General features: G+C 36.5%; 1 protein-coding gene across 6 annotated transcripts in view; it reads right to left on the bottom strand.

Annotated features, from left to right (window-relative positions):
- Positions 1-14640, bottom strand: part of LOC150080831 (DNA (cytosine-5)-methyltransferase 3A-like) — a 945959-nt gene that overhangs the window by 346859 nt on the left and 584460 nt on the right. For all 6 annotated transcript variants that reach the window (XR_016547435.1, XM_090382019.1, XM_090382022.1 and 3 more), the window contains one exon: positions 12875-13082. Coding sequence is in view for 5 of the 6 variants with exons in the window: in XM_090382019.1 (XP_090238145.1) it covers positions 12875-13082 (208 nt within the window). In the remaining variant the exon portion in view is untranslated. The remainder of the gene's footprint in view (positions 1-12874; positions 13083-14640) is intronic.

Raw genomic sequence — 14640 nt, 5'->3', positions numbered from 1 at the left:
ATACGATTGTCCCCAACCGTACCACGTAGTTCAGTCGAATTTCTGGAGGTCACAACAATAAAACAATAAAAACAATTAGCAGTCACCTGTTTATTGGGCTTTTGTGTTAGTGAAATCTATCATAAACTGACAGTAAACTCGATCTTATTGAATTTGCGATAATACCGACAGCTGGAATTCTGTGGGTTATTATGGTGAAATGTGTTTACACTTCCATGGAATCTTCAATCATATAAAAAAAATAATTTTCAGGCTCTTCTCTTCATTCCTATTTTTAAAGCTTCGTAATTTGTTACTCCGTTCTCACTTGCGCTTGTTGTGTTACTTGCAATTTGTGTATGTGCGGTGTTCTTTGTTATTGATTGCTTATCTTTTTATTGTTTTAAATATTAACCCCGACCCACAAATGACATTGAACAGAAATGTCAACTAGTTTAGTTAGTATGTACATATTACTGTACGTATTAATTATTCTGATTATCACGTATATTCTTCCGAATTTCACGTATCATTTAATTTTTTAATTGGTAAGGTAATAAAGGGTAAATTTGTACTTAATATATCTTTACTTTTATAGCCTATGGATAATATTCCTCCTATTTTCGCTAATTAGAATCGCTGTTTAATAGAATTAAAATTCAATTCACAAACGTGATCACAATGACCGGCGCTTATTACACATCGTATAGTGAATGGTACTTTACAATGGTGACTCCATCGTGACGTGATTTGATTCAACAGTGAACCAACTGTAAAGGGGGGGGGTGTACATTGTATTTTTAACTATTTATGTGAAACTTCGGATAATTGGGGCAAAATGCACTAGTCCCGATGTGTCCCAAATAACCGGAATCGACTGTATAGGGAGTACTCATTATTCGAGGATAATTGGTTCCAGAAAATTCCACTTAAAACGAATCAACATAAAATGGGGACCAAATATTTGTAAAGGCTGCTAGACATGTTCGGTAGACCTGTCAGTTATGCCTGCGCAAGCATAACTGACAGGTCTATTGGAGCGTGTGGATGATAAAACTGCACAGGCGACCAAAGAAATATGAAAAATCATTCGATTTGCCTGAACCACAGTGGCCTGTGCAGGCAAACCGGAGCGTGTGTAGTGACGTGGCAGGTGCACTGCCAGATTGGGGAATTTTCCTATTCGACTATCATTAATAATTACATAAATTCTATGAAAAAAAAATTCACTACTAATTTTGTCACTGATTAATAAAAAATATGCCTGGATTAGAAGTAAATTTGAACTTTATATATCAGTGTCAATAAATATAATTTATAATAACAGCAATAATATAATTCATTACTATATTATTTTATTAAATTTTAATAAATCTGGGACATTTTTCTGAGAATTATGCTAAAATTATTGTCGAAAATTTAAGATCTTTGTAACTTCTTCCAGTTGCAAGAAATGTCAGAGTTGCAGTTAATCTCTCGTGGGGAAATGGCCATCCTCATAACAGTAACGTTTTTTTTAATTACTGAAGTAACTAATGAAAGAAGCTCTAAATAAGTTTCTTCATTCATCCGCAAATAATTATGCCAACCTTTAGGGACCAACTGCAATTCACTTAACAAGTTCACATGTGAATAAACTTTTCTTTTTTTTTCAACCATTCTTTGCACCCTATATTACGTTTTATTTTATGTTTAAAACACTTCGTTGCAAATAATAAGCCAACTATTGCTAAAACATTGTCTGTCGATGCCATGGTCAGCCAACTGAATGAATGGTGACAGGTTTACCGAGTGCGTGGATGCACTATGGGCGTTCAGTAGACCTGTACAGGCATAACTGACAGGTTTACTGGAGCGTGTGGATGCACTATGGGCATCCGGTAGACCCATACAAGCGTGCCTGTACAGGCATAACTGACAGGTTTACCCAAACGTGTGTAGCGGCCTTAATGTGCATTATGTATTTGTACATAGTAAAAATTGGATTGAAGGAACTGAAAAATGAGACAATTATTTTATTAGATATTTTTTATTATATGTTGAACAATGTAAGGTTAAGTAAAGTTAATTGAAGTTACACTATTTTTTAAGTTTTTCAAATAAAGAATGAATCCAGATGGTTTTTTTTTTTTTTTTTTTTTTTTGCCGTATTTTTTCAGATAAAATTGTCATAGAATTAGTCTAACTGTGCACAAAAATATTCAGTGCTTGGTTAATTTTCTCAAGGGCTTTCTTTAATTCTTTAATTTTCAAATCCTTATAACTGCAGGGACTCAGATACTGAGGGACCCCCCTGTATAACTAACACTACTTAAGTTCATGCCAAAAGAGACATGCAAATTCAGCTCAGGGACCTACTATAGGAACAGGCTTGTGATCCCGGGCTTACCCAAGCCTCACCTTATATCTTGCCTTAGACTTTAAGCTGTCCTATACTCTTCGTTCTTATTTCTCTGAAATTATTAGGACAATCCGAGGATGTAGGAAAAACTACCTCTAACATACTACTATAGTTTCGCCTTTGTGGAGTACAGATACTATTACTCCTACTCCATTAGCCATTTATCCCACCTTGCTATCACCATGTTTCTTTTTGCATTAACTTAACTTAATAATTCTACACATTTCTACACACATTTTACTGTGTCCAACACACAGGGGTCGCCACATGATAAATCTCAATAGAGGGCCCCATATTACAAACAATACCAATTCCTTTTGGCTACAGTATAGGCTACACGTGGTTCGTCGTCTTGGACATGGTAAATATGCCTTATTCCTGCTTAATTTCTAAACTCACATCCTTTGTTCTCTGGAGGGTCAATGATGATCAATGAGCACTATGCAGTAATTAAAAATCTTTCTTCCTGTATTATAGTTTAGATAATTCAATCTATTTAACCTCTAAATTTACTTAATCAAATTTCTATTATATGTTATATTACACAAAATTATATTTTCAGTTATTCAACCTCAATGGATTGAAGCTGATTATCAGTGATTTTGCCTCAGTGCTTTTTGATCATCAGAGAAACAGAGAACCCCTCTATCTCTGTTTTGCTTTCAATTTGGGTGATTGACCCCAGATAAAGTCACCTAGTTTGTGGGTTAACTTAAGCAATGATAAGTTTTGTATATTAACATACAGGGTGTATTTAAATTGGTGTCAGATATTCTAGGGGTGTATTCCCATTGACCAAACATTAAAAAAAGTTCATATAAACATGGGCCTAGAAAGGCTTAGTTTCTGAGGTAGGAGAAATTTTATTGTTTAACAATATCAAACAATTAATAAGCAATCCAACAGAACAAGTAATGCAATTAAACAAGACAAAGTTTAACAGAAATAAACAAAAACAAAGTAAACACAAGACAGAACATTTTGTTACAAAAATTGTTCAAATTGGTTTTCTCCTGCTTCATTGCATCCTCTGAGCCTGCGTTCCATGCTTTGTCGTACTCTGTTGAATACACCTGGAGTGTTACGTATTTGGTCACATCCATTTACGATATGCTCTCTTAAAACATCAACATCAGGCACATAAGTTGCGTAAACAATGGACTTTAAATGTCCCCAGAAATAAAAATCCATTGGGTTCAAATACGGTGATCAAGCAGGCCATTCAATGGATCCCCCACAACCAATCCATCTTTGAGGAAAATGGCCACCCAAATGCTGATGAATCCTCGGACTAAAGTGAGCCAGGGCACCATTGTGCATGAACTACATTTGTCAGACGACATCCAGAGGTACATCATCCATTAAATGGTGCAATTAATTTTCAAGGAACTGCAGATAAATGTCTCCTGTCAGATGCGGAGGTAAAAAATAGGGGCCTATCAAATGATCATGCACGATTCCAGCCCAAACGTTTAGGCTGCACTTATGTTGATGTTTGTCCTGTCGTGCTGCATGAGGGTTGTCATCGAAATTCAGGACCACAGCACACTTTTGTTGAATGCGTTAGCACAATGTTCTTCATGGCAGAAAGTCTACCTCAGTAAGTCCTTGCATCCGTTGAAGGTGATACAGGTTTCACAGAGAATATTCCAAATAGTCATATGACTAATTCCTTCCCTTACTGCAATTGTTCTTGTATTTTCGTACATATTATAAGAACTTGTTCCTCAAGGTCAGCATTTCATACCTCTCTTGGTCTTTCAGTGTCAAAATATCTCTCAAATGAGCCCATCTCTCGCAAGCGGTGGATTTGTGTGAATGTTCTTGGACAAGGTAAATAACTGTCAGGGTACCTTTATGAATAAAGCTCATGTGCTCTTAATGCATTCCCATCTGCAAGACAATACGTTTAGTGCATCTCTGCCATTTCACTCACCGAATACATTTTCTTTACGATTTCTTTAATCCGAAGTAATCTGCAGTATCTTCCACAACCAACTAATGTTTGTAAACAAGAAAGCAAAAGCCAATCAGCAAAACAAGACACTACTACCCATTGCAGATATCTTTTCCACTGAGCGGTGGAGTCTCTACTAGTATCGTGTTTACATGACTTGATATCAAGCCGTGCGGGGAAGAAACTAAGCGTTTGTAGACCCATGTTTATATGAACTTTTTTTAATGCTTGGTCGATGGGAATATGTACCTAGAATATTTGACACCAATTTAAATACACCCTGTAGATTAAACATTGCATCAGTCTGTAGTCTAATTACTACTGTAAGGGTGAAATTAGTACCATATAAGCAGTGCTTTTTTTGTAAAAAAATAGGTGCCGGTACTCATTCTTTGCTATCAGGAAAAATTGAAAATTAAAAGGATATGAAAAGTACTCTAAAAAAATTTTTTTCCTGATAGTTACTTTCGTAGTAATGTTTTTGGAATAAGACCAACAAATTTAGTGGCACCTCCGTAGCCAGGTGGGTAGGAGCAGCAGTGCATAGCACATGCTTCTTGATTAGACCGGGGTTCGAGCCCATGAGCCACCAAATACGGAGGATGCAGAAAGGTCAATGAATGACCACTGCATATCCCCGGAGCAATATGGCCTTAGTTGCTAATGCTCCTAAAATACAAATAACAACAACAACAAATTTAGTATATTAACACAGTTTACTAAGTATAAATTTATTATTCGAGTATATATAGAAAAATAAGTAAAATGTGAATAAAATAAGTAAATAAATCAGGCACTCAGGATGACACGAATTGTCGTTAGTGTAGCATCTCAAATAGAGAGCTTTATGGTAATCAAAAAAAGTTTCTAGTACCCCGGTTTGGCCTAAAACTTAGGAAATAACGAAAACATCTTCTATTTGAGTCTTTCCAGTTGTTGTGAATACCAAGGGTGGGAGAAGCGACTCCGACTTCTTCCTGCAGAAGCAATTAAAGTCTTGGGGGAGAAGTGACTGGCAGGTGAGGACCCTGCAAGATTCCGGTGAGGTGCCTCCCCACCACAGCCTCAACACTGGCTCTCTGAGTACCTCCTTCCGGGACAACCTCAGCTTTGAAAATTGTTAAAAAATACTTCTTGTCACAAAATTTATAAATGACCTTTATAGAATTATTAACTAACTATTTAGCAACCTTTTTGTCACTAAAAGGAGAGTTACTTAGTAAAAAGAAGCATGCTATTGAAGTTCAATAAATTGAAGTGGAACAAAAAAAAGATTTTGAACTAATTTTAACACAAAAATAAATGATAGATTTCAATCGCAATAGTTTTCCCTTGATAAGCATCGAATAATGCATGGTTAATGTGATTTAACCATGTGTTTTGCATTTCTACGAATTGCATTTAAATGTAACCTAACAGACAATTTTCTAACTTCATTTTCATCAAATGCCAACAATTCATGCTTAAAAGGTTCAATACCTTAATTGTTTTTGTTTTCCTTCTCTCGTCATCGGTATTGTCATAGTTCTTAAATTTGAATTTTTTTTTGAAAATGTCAGTGTCATTCGGATATTCAGGTTCTGTGACCATGTAAACAGAGATTAGGAAAATTTACGAAAAATGTGGATAACGCACTTCTGCGAAACAACAGATGATTATTTGTCAGGGTAAAAGAAATTACTCCCTCCTAATTCTCGAACGGGGTGCTTAGTTGATTCACTAAGGTGTCCAACCTACGGTCCGCGAGGAAAGTGAACTAAAACAGAATTTTAAATTTTGTTAATCATGAAAAAATTCTCATTAAATGTTTTGTTCAGTAAATGTAATTGTGTATTGTACTTAATAAAATTTTCGAATATTTTCAATTTTACTTTTACACGCAACAAGATATGGAAAATGTAACACACTAAAGAAATCTAACTTTGAATTTTTTTGAATATGGCACCTGTACGGGAAAAGGCCGGATACCACTGCAGTAGAAGGCGGGCCATAGCCCATTGGGAATACACCTTGATCTGCTCACTGTTGACCAGCGCAACTTCTCCATACGCGGGACAAGTGGTTGGATAGGTTTTACCAGGTACCACTAATTATAGAATGGTAATCCCTTTAGCTCTCTTAATTCGCTCAGCAGCACTAATTGCCTAAATTGCCTGAAAGCCAGAAATGCGAACAGTGCACATACCGAGTTAATTTTCTCCTAATCCATTCGCTATATGAAAATTTTCTCACTCAATGGAAACTATTTTAAATGTATCTTTCAAGGGGAATTCAAAATAATTAAATAGAGGTCCGACTGAGCAATTTAGAATTATAAAAATGGCTATACAGTTTTATATAGAAAATATCTTAACAATTGACAGTGAAAAATGTAAATTTAGTTAAATAATTTTAAGCTTATTTGAATAGTAGATAAACATGTAAAAAAAATTTATGGAATATTACAAATTTCGAAGTGCACTGCATCCAAATGTCACATGTCACTGTTAATAAAGGTGCCGGTACGCCATACCATTGCGTACCGTCACAAAAAAAGCACTGCATTTTTTGTGACGAAGCATATAAAAGTACTAGGTGGGCCACACAGTGTATAACAAAGTAAACCAGCACAGGCTATCTTAGTCTTTATAGGTTCTTTTGGCCTAATGGCCCACCTAGTACTTTTATGCTAAAGTTTTAACACACTTTGAATACTTATATGGTGCGAATTACACTCTTACAGTAGTAATTATATATATATAGATAAAACAGAATGGCCAATCCAAGTAAGATACAGGGAGAAAAACAGTACCTAACCACGGCAACAAAAGGAGGAGGAGAAAAAATTAGGCATAAGGGTGTCGTAGGAGAAAATGTTCCTAAATTAATTGAGAAATTATAGCCAATTAGAACAAATTTGGCAACACCCCCAGTTGGCACACCTGCTTCTGAATTGCACAAAATATCACTTATAAATGGAAATAAGATAATGTGAAGCAAAAACAAATCAAAACAGACAGACTATTAAGCCCCATCTCACTGGAAGGCCACAAGGCTTACAATGGTCATGGATATACTGCATTTAGATCATCAAACAAATCAATGTATCACATTACTGAAAAGTAATCAGAGAGCTGATGCAACAGATTTGTATAATCGTGGCCCTTATGCAGTAAGAAATTAACATATTGCAGAAGAAAGTACTCATGAAGCAAATCCAACTGCTAACTAACAACAAAGTTAAACAGAAAGTAACAAGGATATAGATGATGGTACAGGCAGTGCATTTACTATATGTTTGCTATTCTATATTTCATTTTTATTTTATTCTTCTTTATATACAGAGTGAGATGTTGGGGATTTCAAGGCTACTGGAATCCTCATGGAACAAGCAAATACATGGGCTGTGGGTAGGATAACTAAGAATAAGAACAGGTGCATATACACTAATGCTAGGAGCAAAAATAAATCTGATGAATTTGAGGTACAAGTTAAGTCATAAAATGCAGACATTCTAAGGATATCAGAGATCTGGTATCACTCAGACATAACAGATGCAGGATTTGAATATGGGGAGTACAATGTGTATAGAAAAGACAGACATGACAGGAGAGATGGGGGGAGAGGCAGTTAGGCTCTTAGTTATGAAGCATATTAAATCAAAGGCAGTGTATCGAGTTGAAAAGGGTGGTTATTGTTGTTATTTGTTTTTTTTTTTTAGGAGCATTAGCAACTAAGGCCATACTGCTCCGGGGATGTGCGGTGGTCATTCCCTGACCTTTCCGCATCCTCTCTATTTGGTGGTCAGACTATTACGAGGTTCAGGCTCGAACCCCGGTCTGATCAAGAAGCATGTGCTACGCACTGCTGCTCCTGCTCACCTGGCTATGGAGGCAACAAAAAGGGTGGTGAGTGCAATGTTGAGTCAGTTTGGTGTGACATGAGCACTAAGAAAATGAAAATTAGAGTAGGAGTGTGTTATAGGCATAAGTCTACGGCCTCCGTAGCCGAGTGGGCAGGAGCGGGAGTGCAATAGCACACGCTCTTTGAGTAGACCGGGGTTCAAGCCCCTGATTGCTGAATACGGTCGATCTGCCAACCCGCACTGGACCAGCGTGGCAGATTATGGTCCATTTCCCTCAGTATGAATTGTTCAGGAGGCTTCCATCCTGCAGTGGGTTGATAATGGCTGCACTTTACTTTTTTTTTTTTTTTATAGGCATAATGACTGTGGTGAGTATAATGAACAACTATATAAAGAAATAAGAGTGAGCCAATAAATCAGAATGCCTTATTTATTACTTTCATATTAATTGAACTTTCCAGATATTGACTGGAATTTGTGGGTTGGTCACCAGCACTCTAGCAAGACTTTTGTGGATCGATTGAATGACTGTTTTCTACAGCAGCATGTTAGAGTGACAACAAGAAAAAGCAATACTTTTAATGTGATTATTAGCAGCATCTCTTCATGGATTAAAAATCAATAATAAAAGATAAAACCAGTACTGGGTGGTAGTGAACAGTGTATTGCTGTGGGAATATTTAAAGACGCAACTACTCAAAGGCAAAAGGCAAAGAAGAAAACTGCATGAGAAAGGCAAAGAAGAAAACTGCATGAGAAAGGCAAAGAAGAAAACTGCATGAGAAAGGCAAAGAAGAAAACTGCATGAGAAAGGCAAAGAAGAAAACTGCATGAGAAAGGCAAAGAAGAAAACTGCATGGGAAGCATATAAATTATCAGGAGATACAAAATCAAGTGGTAGATATAAATTAGTCTATAAACAAGTCACAAAGGAGGTGAGGAAGGCTAAGACAGAATATAAGAAGTCATTGGCAAATAATGCAAAGAAAAACAGCAGAGTAATCATATAAGCTACTAGGCTTTTCATACCAAGTAAGAGGTACTATTCAAGGCATAGAGCTGAATGGATGTTAGATGAACTAATGAGATTCATGGCAGAAAAGAAAAATGCATATAAATTATCAGGTAATACAGAAGCCTATGGTAGATACAAACTAGTCTGCAATCAAGTCACAAAGGAGTTTAGGCAGGCTAAGGCAGATTATGAGAAGTCATTAACAAAGAATGCAAACTAAAACAGCAACACCTTTAATTATGTAAAGGCTAGAAGGAAGGAAGGAAGGAAGGAAGGAAGGTCCTGCTGGTCCAATTGATATATCTAATTAGGCCATATCTGATATATCTATTAAGGTCAATGGTCTTGCTTTCTTCTTACAATAGCACAGCATTTCACTATAACAATTTAAAAATTTGGATAAGCTTCATCCAAAATCGGTATCATTTTTTGATGAGACATCTAAAGCGTCAGTCACTTCATTTAAACAATTAGACAAGATCTTTGTTGTTAACATCCACTCTGGGGGAACCTCTTCGTCATTTTCTGAACTGTTTACTTATTGCTCTGTTAACTCTTGGAGTTACTTGTTCATTAATGTCACACCATAGCTATTCAATAAATCCTGAATGTCAGCTATGTTTATTTCTTAAAAGCCTATTGCCTGTACCATTTGAACAACTTTTGCACTAACTGCAAGAATCACACTTGTCCCCAAACACCATTAAGACACCATCATTTCATCTCAGGCCTCTTTGATATTGCTGATTGCTTTCATAATGTTGTAATTTCCCAGAAGTCTTTGATCAACTGTTGTTGACCATCATTACACCCTCAAGCAATTGACTAAAAGTGCATCTCAGATAGTAGGCTTTAAATGTTGCTATAATTGGTTGTAACAGCAAAGTTGTGTTTATTGGGAGAAAGATCATTTCAACAGGAACACGTTTGAAGTGAGTCAAGGTTTGAAGGATGGCCTGGAACATTGTCCAGTACCAAAAGTGCCTTACATTCAAAATTATTTTGTTTGCAAAAATAGTTGACAAACTAAATGGTAAACAAGTCCATTGTTATCCAGGCTTTTCTATTTGATTTTCATATTCTCAAGACCTTTTGGAATAGTAAACATGCATTAGTTTTAGCTACGTATCCCCAGATGCATCTGTGCCCATTAGCAGCATTAATCAGTCTTTGGCTGCTTTAAACCAGGAAGCACTTTTCTCATCTTCAGAGATGAAAGTTTTGGAAGGCAAGCATTTCTAGAATAGCCTGCTTTCATTCACACTGAATACCAAATTCAGCAGGTATCTTCCTTGCTCCAGCTTGAAGTTGTGCAAGAAATTTTGCTGCTGCCTGGATGTCAGCAATTGTAGCCTTGACCATCAATCTAATCTTTTTTTCAATTTCTCAAACCATCCGCAAGAAGCCACAAAAGTCTCAGTGGTCTCTTCAGCTTCAGGACATAAATGGTTAAATAAGTTTAATGCTTTGTGTTGAATTACTGGCTGGGTGAGTGGCATATAGCACAGTATCCTATCATCTACTCAAACCTTAACATTTTTCCCATGTTCTCTATAATGCTACTACATGTATGTGTTAATTTATACGTGGTAATGTCACTACAATTTTGCACAGAATACTATTTTACCATCTTGATTTAAATTTGTTTTTAAAGTTGACTGTGCCAGCCCCAATGACTGTGCTACACGGCTTTTCTTTTCTTTTCTGCAGTTTCTATCTTCCTTATAATCTGCATTTTAGTTTCTAAACTTATTGCTTTATGTTTTCTTGACATACTGGGCAACTTAAGATTTTATTATTTTATAAAAAATATTAAAATAACTACATAATATATGTACCTATAGTGCACGTATCAATGACCATTCAGGCGCCTCCGTAGCCAGGTGGGAAGGAGCAGCAGTGCGTAGCACACGCTTCTTGATTAGACCAGGGTTCGAGCCCGTGACCACCAAATACGGAGGATGCGGAAAGGTCAGGGAATGACCACCGCATATTCCCGGAGCAATATGGCCTTAGTTGCTAATGCTCCTAAAAACCAAATAAACAACAACAAACAATGACCATTCACTACTGCTCCTCATAGCATGGAGCAAGTTTATATATCAAAAATCTCCATTATAAACTTGCACAGGAGCCACAGCATGTTATTTGCCAACTTCATTATGCAGAGGATTCATTATCCGAAGTATTACTGTAGATATAACATAAACTTGATAGTGTAATATATATGTATATATAATTACATAAACTTGCTAGAGAAATACGCATTACTGCTGCATAACCTATGAATAGAGTAGTAGTGTTATTATTGCATTTAGATCTTTTAGTTTAGTACTGTATTCAAAAATTAAACTGAATTTAAACAGGAATCATACTTCAGACCAGAGAAGCAAATGGCACAAAGTAATTGTGCAATCAGATATGAAGTTTTCTAGCAGTGCAGACAGGCTGCCAGAGCAGGTCATGGGGGTCTTGTCAATGATATACGTGAATTTTGCTAGTAGGGATAAGGAGATTATTTCCTTGTATAAGGAATGGTCAGGCCACACCTTGAGCACTGCATACAGGTCTTTCTCATTTTAGAAAGGGTGTAGAGTTGCTGGAATGAGTACAGAGAAGGGCAAAACGACTGGCAATGAGAACAACAGGGTGCTCTTATGAAGAAAGGCTTAAGCTCTGCAAACTGCAGTTTTTTTTTTTTTTTTGGCTGATTCTATATAAGCTTGCTTTCTTGCATCATATGCCTCTGCTAATGCTAATATTGATGAAGGTATATCAGGCTTAGTGTCCAAGTCTGCAGATGATACAAAGGTTAGTAGGATTGTTAATGATAGTAAGGACGGTACGCTACTGCAACAGGATCTAGAAAAGTTGAGTAGATGGGCTGAGAGGTGGCAACTGAAATTTAACATTGACAAATGCAAAGTACTTTATATGGGCAGCAGTAACCCCAGAGTAACATACCAACTGTGTGGTACTACACTCAAGATAGTGGAGAATGAAGAAGACCTGGGGGGGTAATTGTGCAGTCAGATATGAAGTTTTCTGAGCAGTGCAGATGGGCTGCAAGAGTAGCTCATGGGGTCTTGTAAATAATATATAGGAATTTTGCTAGCAAGGATAAGGAGGTGATTATCCCCTTGTATAAAGCAATGGTTAGACCACATCTTGAGTAGTGCATCCACGTCTGGATGCCTCATTTTAGGAAAGATGTTGAGCTACTAGAACGAGTAGAGAGAAGGGCAATGAGATTAGTGAGCTGAACAAAGGGTTGCTGTTATGAAGATAGGCTCAAGTTCTGCAAATTGCAGCATCTGGAGACTAGGAACTTAATGGTTTAAGCAAGCTCAGTGCAGATGGGATTCTTCCTCATGCTCAGATTACAAACCTGAGGGGGCATAAATTCAAATTGAGGAAAGACTTTTGTAGAACAGATGTGTGGAAATTTGCCATTAGCCAGCAGGTGGTTGATTGCTGGAAAAAACTTCTATCAGTTGTTGAGGACGTTGACAGCTTAATTTATTTAAGCTGTAAACATCCTAAACAACTGATAGAAGTTTTTTGGAGTGAATGGATGGGTGAAACGGGAAGTGTTTTTTTTTTTTTTTGGCTGATGTTAAATAAGTTTGCTTTTTGCATCATATGCCTCTACTAATGCTAATTCTAAAAGGCACCTACCTGTTCCAATTCCATCAAACAAAGAGAGAACCCTGATGCCTCTTTTGTCTTTGTAATCATCCATAGATGGAGGAAACTGAACATTTTTTTCTGTTTGAAATAGCTGCATTACATTTTGTTGCCAATCTTCCTTTTTTAGTATCAATCCATTCAGATCAGGATCAAAATCAGTACACAGATAACAGAGCCATGGATTAGTTTCTAGCACCTGAAAGAAAAAGCAGTGGGCAAACTTTCTGTATAGGTATATTCAGTGCTTTTTTTGTATAAAAATAGGTGCTGGTGCTCATTCTTTGCTATCAGGAAAAATTGAAAATTAAAAGGATATGAAATGTACTCTAAATTTTTTTCCTCACATTGTTACTTTCGTGGTAATGTTTTTGGAATAAGAACAACAAATTTAGTATATTAACACAGTTTATTAAGTATAAATTTATTATTCAAGTATATAAAAAAATAATTAAAATGTGAGTAGAAGAAGTATATAAATTGGCCAACTACTGAGTGCCAGGCACTCAGTAGTTGACGATTTATTTACTTATTTGAAGGGTCCATAGTCACAAATGGTTGTTAGTGTAGTATCTCAAATAGAGAGCTTTATGGTAACTGAAAAAAGTTTCTAGTATCCCGGCGGCTTCGTGTAAAACTGAGGAACTAATGAAAACATTGCCTATTTGAGTCTTTCCAGTTGTTGTGAATGACAAGGGTGGGAGAAGTGACCCGACTTCTTCCTGTAGAAGCAACTGGCAGGTGAGGGTCGTGCAAGACTCCACGCAGGCGCCTTCCCACCAGTGCCGCCTCAATGCTGGCTCTCTGAGTACCTCGTTGCCGGGACAACTCCAGCTTTGGAAACTTTAAAAACTGTTAAAAAATACTTCTCTTCACAAAATTTATAAATGACCTTTAGCAACCTTTCTGTCACCAAAAGGAGAGTTACTTAGTGCAAAAAAACGCGCAATCGAAGTGCAATAAAAATATATTTTTTTTAATTTTAACACAGTAAATGACAGATTTCAATTAGAATAGTTTTCCATTGATAAGTATCGAATAACACATAGCTAGTGTGATTTTTAAATTTTTAGCTCCATTAGCGACAGAAATACGGGGTGGGGGGGACACAAAAATTACATTTTCCTGTCTGGCACTGCCTATTTTAATTTAAAAAATATTTTAAAATTATATTTTAAACCTACTCATTGAGCTCTTTCCAATGGTAATAAGCTATAGGTTGTCAGCAACATTTTGTCCCCCCCCCCATTTCTCAGACAAATTTTTGTCAACAGCGATCAGTATGGTGTTATGTTGGCCAACTCATGCATAATTTCAAGTCAATAGGTTGAATGGTTCCAGACATACAATGCTGTGACGGATGGACAGACAGACAGACAACCGAGTGACATTATAAGGGTCCTTCGTTAGACTATGGTCCCTAAAAATAATAAATAACATAAATAAAAATAATTTCATAATAAAGTTTTTGTAATATATTCCAAATTTTTATTAAGTTCTCATCCGACACTCTATGCCAACTTCTTTTCTTCCTCTTTGTGTCTCTTGCTGAATGAGATTTCTGAAGCAGCCACGAATCGACATATTTTGCTGGATTGAAGTGGCTCAGTAGGCCTACAATTTCATCAAGTGAACGAGGATTTTCACAAATGAATCTGATTGCCAGCCCAACCAGAGCTTCGTTGATGACAAAAACAGTTTCTTCACTACTGTTTTTAAGAAACTAGTAATGTACTCAGAGCATCCATCAAATGCTT

Source organism: Mastigoproctus giganteus, chromosome 9 (assembly GCF_048544385.1).
Source record: "Mastigoproctus giganteus isolate SK-2022 chromosome 9, ASM4854438v1, whole genome shotgun sequence".
In the NCBI taxonomy this organism is placed as follows: Eukaryota; Metazoa; Arthropoda; class Arachnida; order Uropygi; family Thelyphonidae; genus Mastigoproctus; species Mastigoproctus giganteus.
This window is presented reverse-complemented; position numbering and strand designations above follow the sequence as displayed.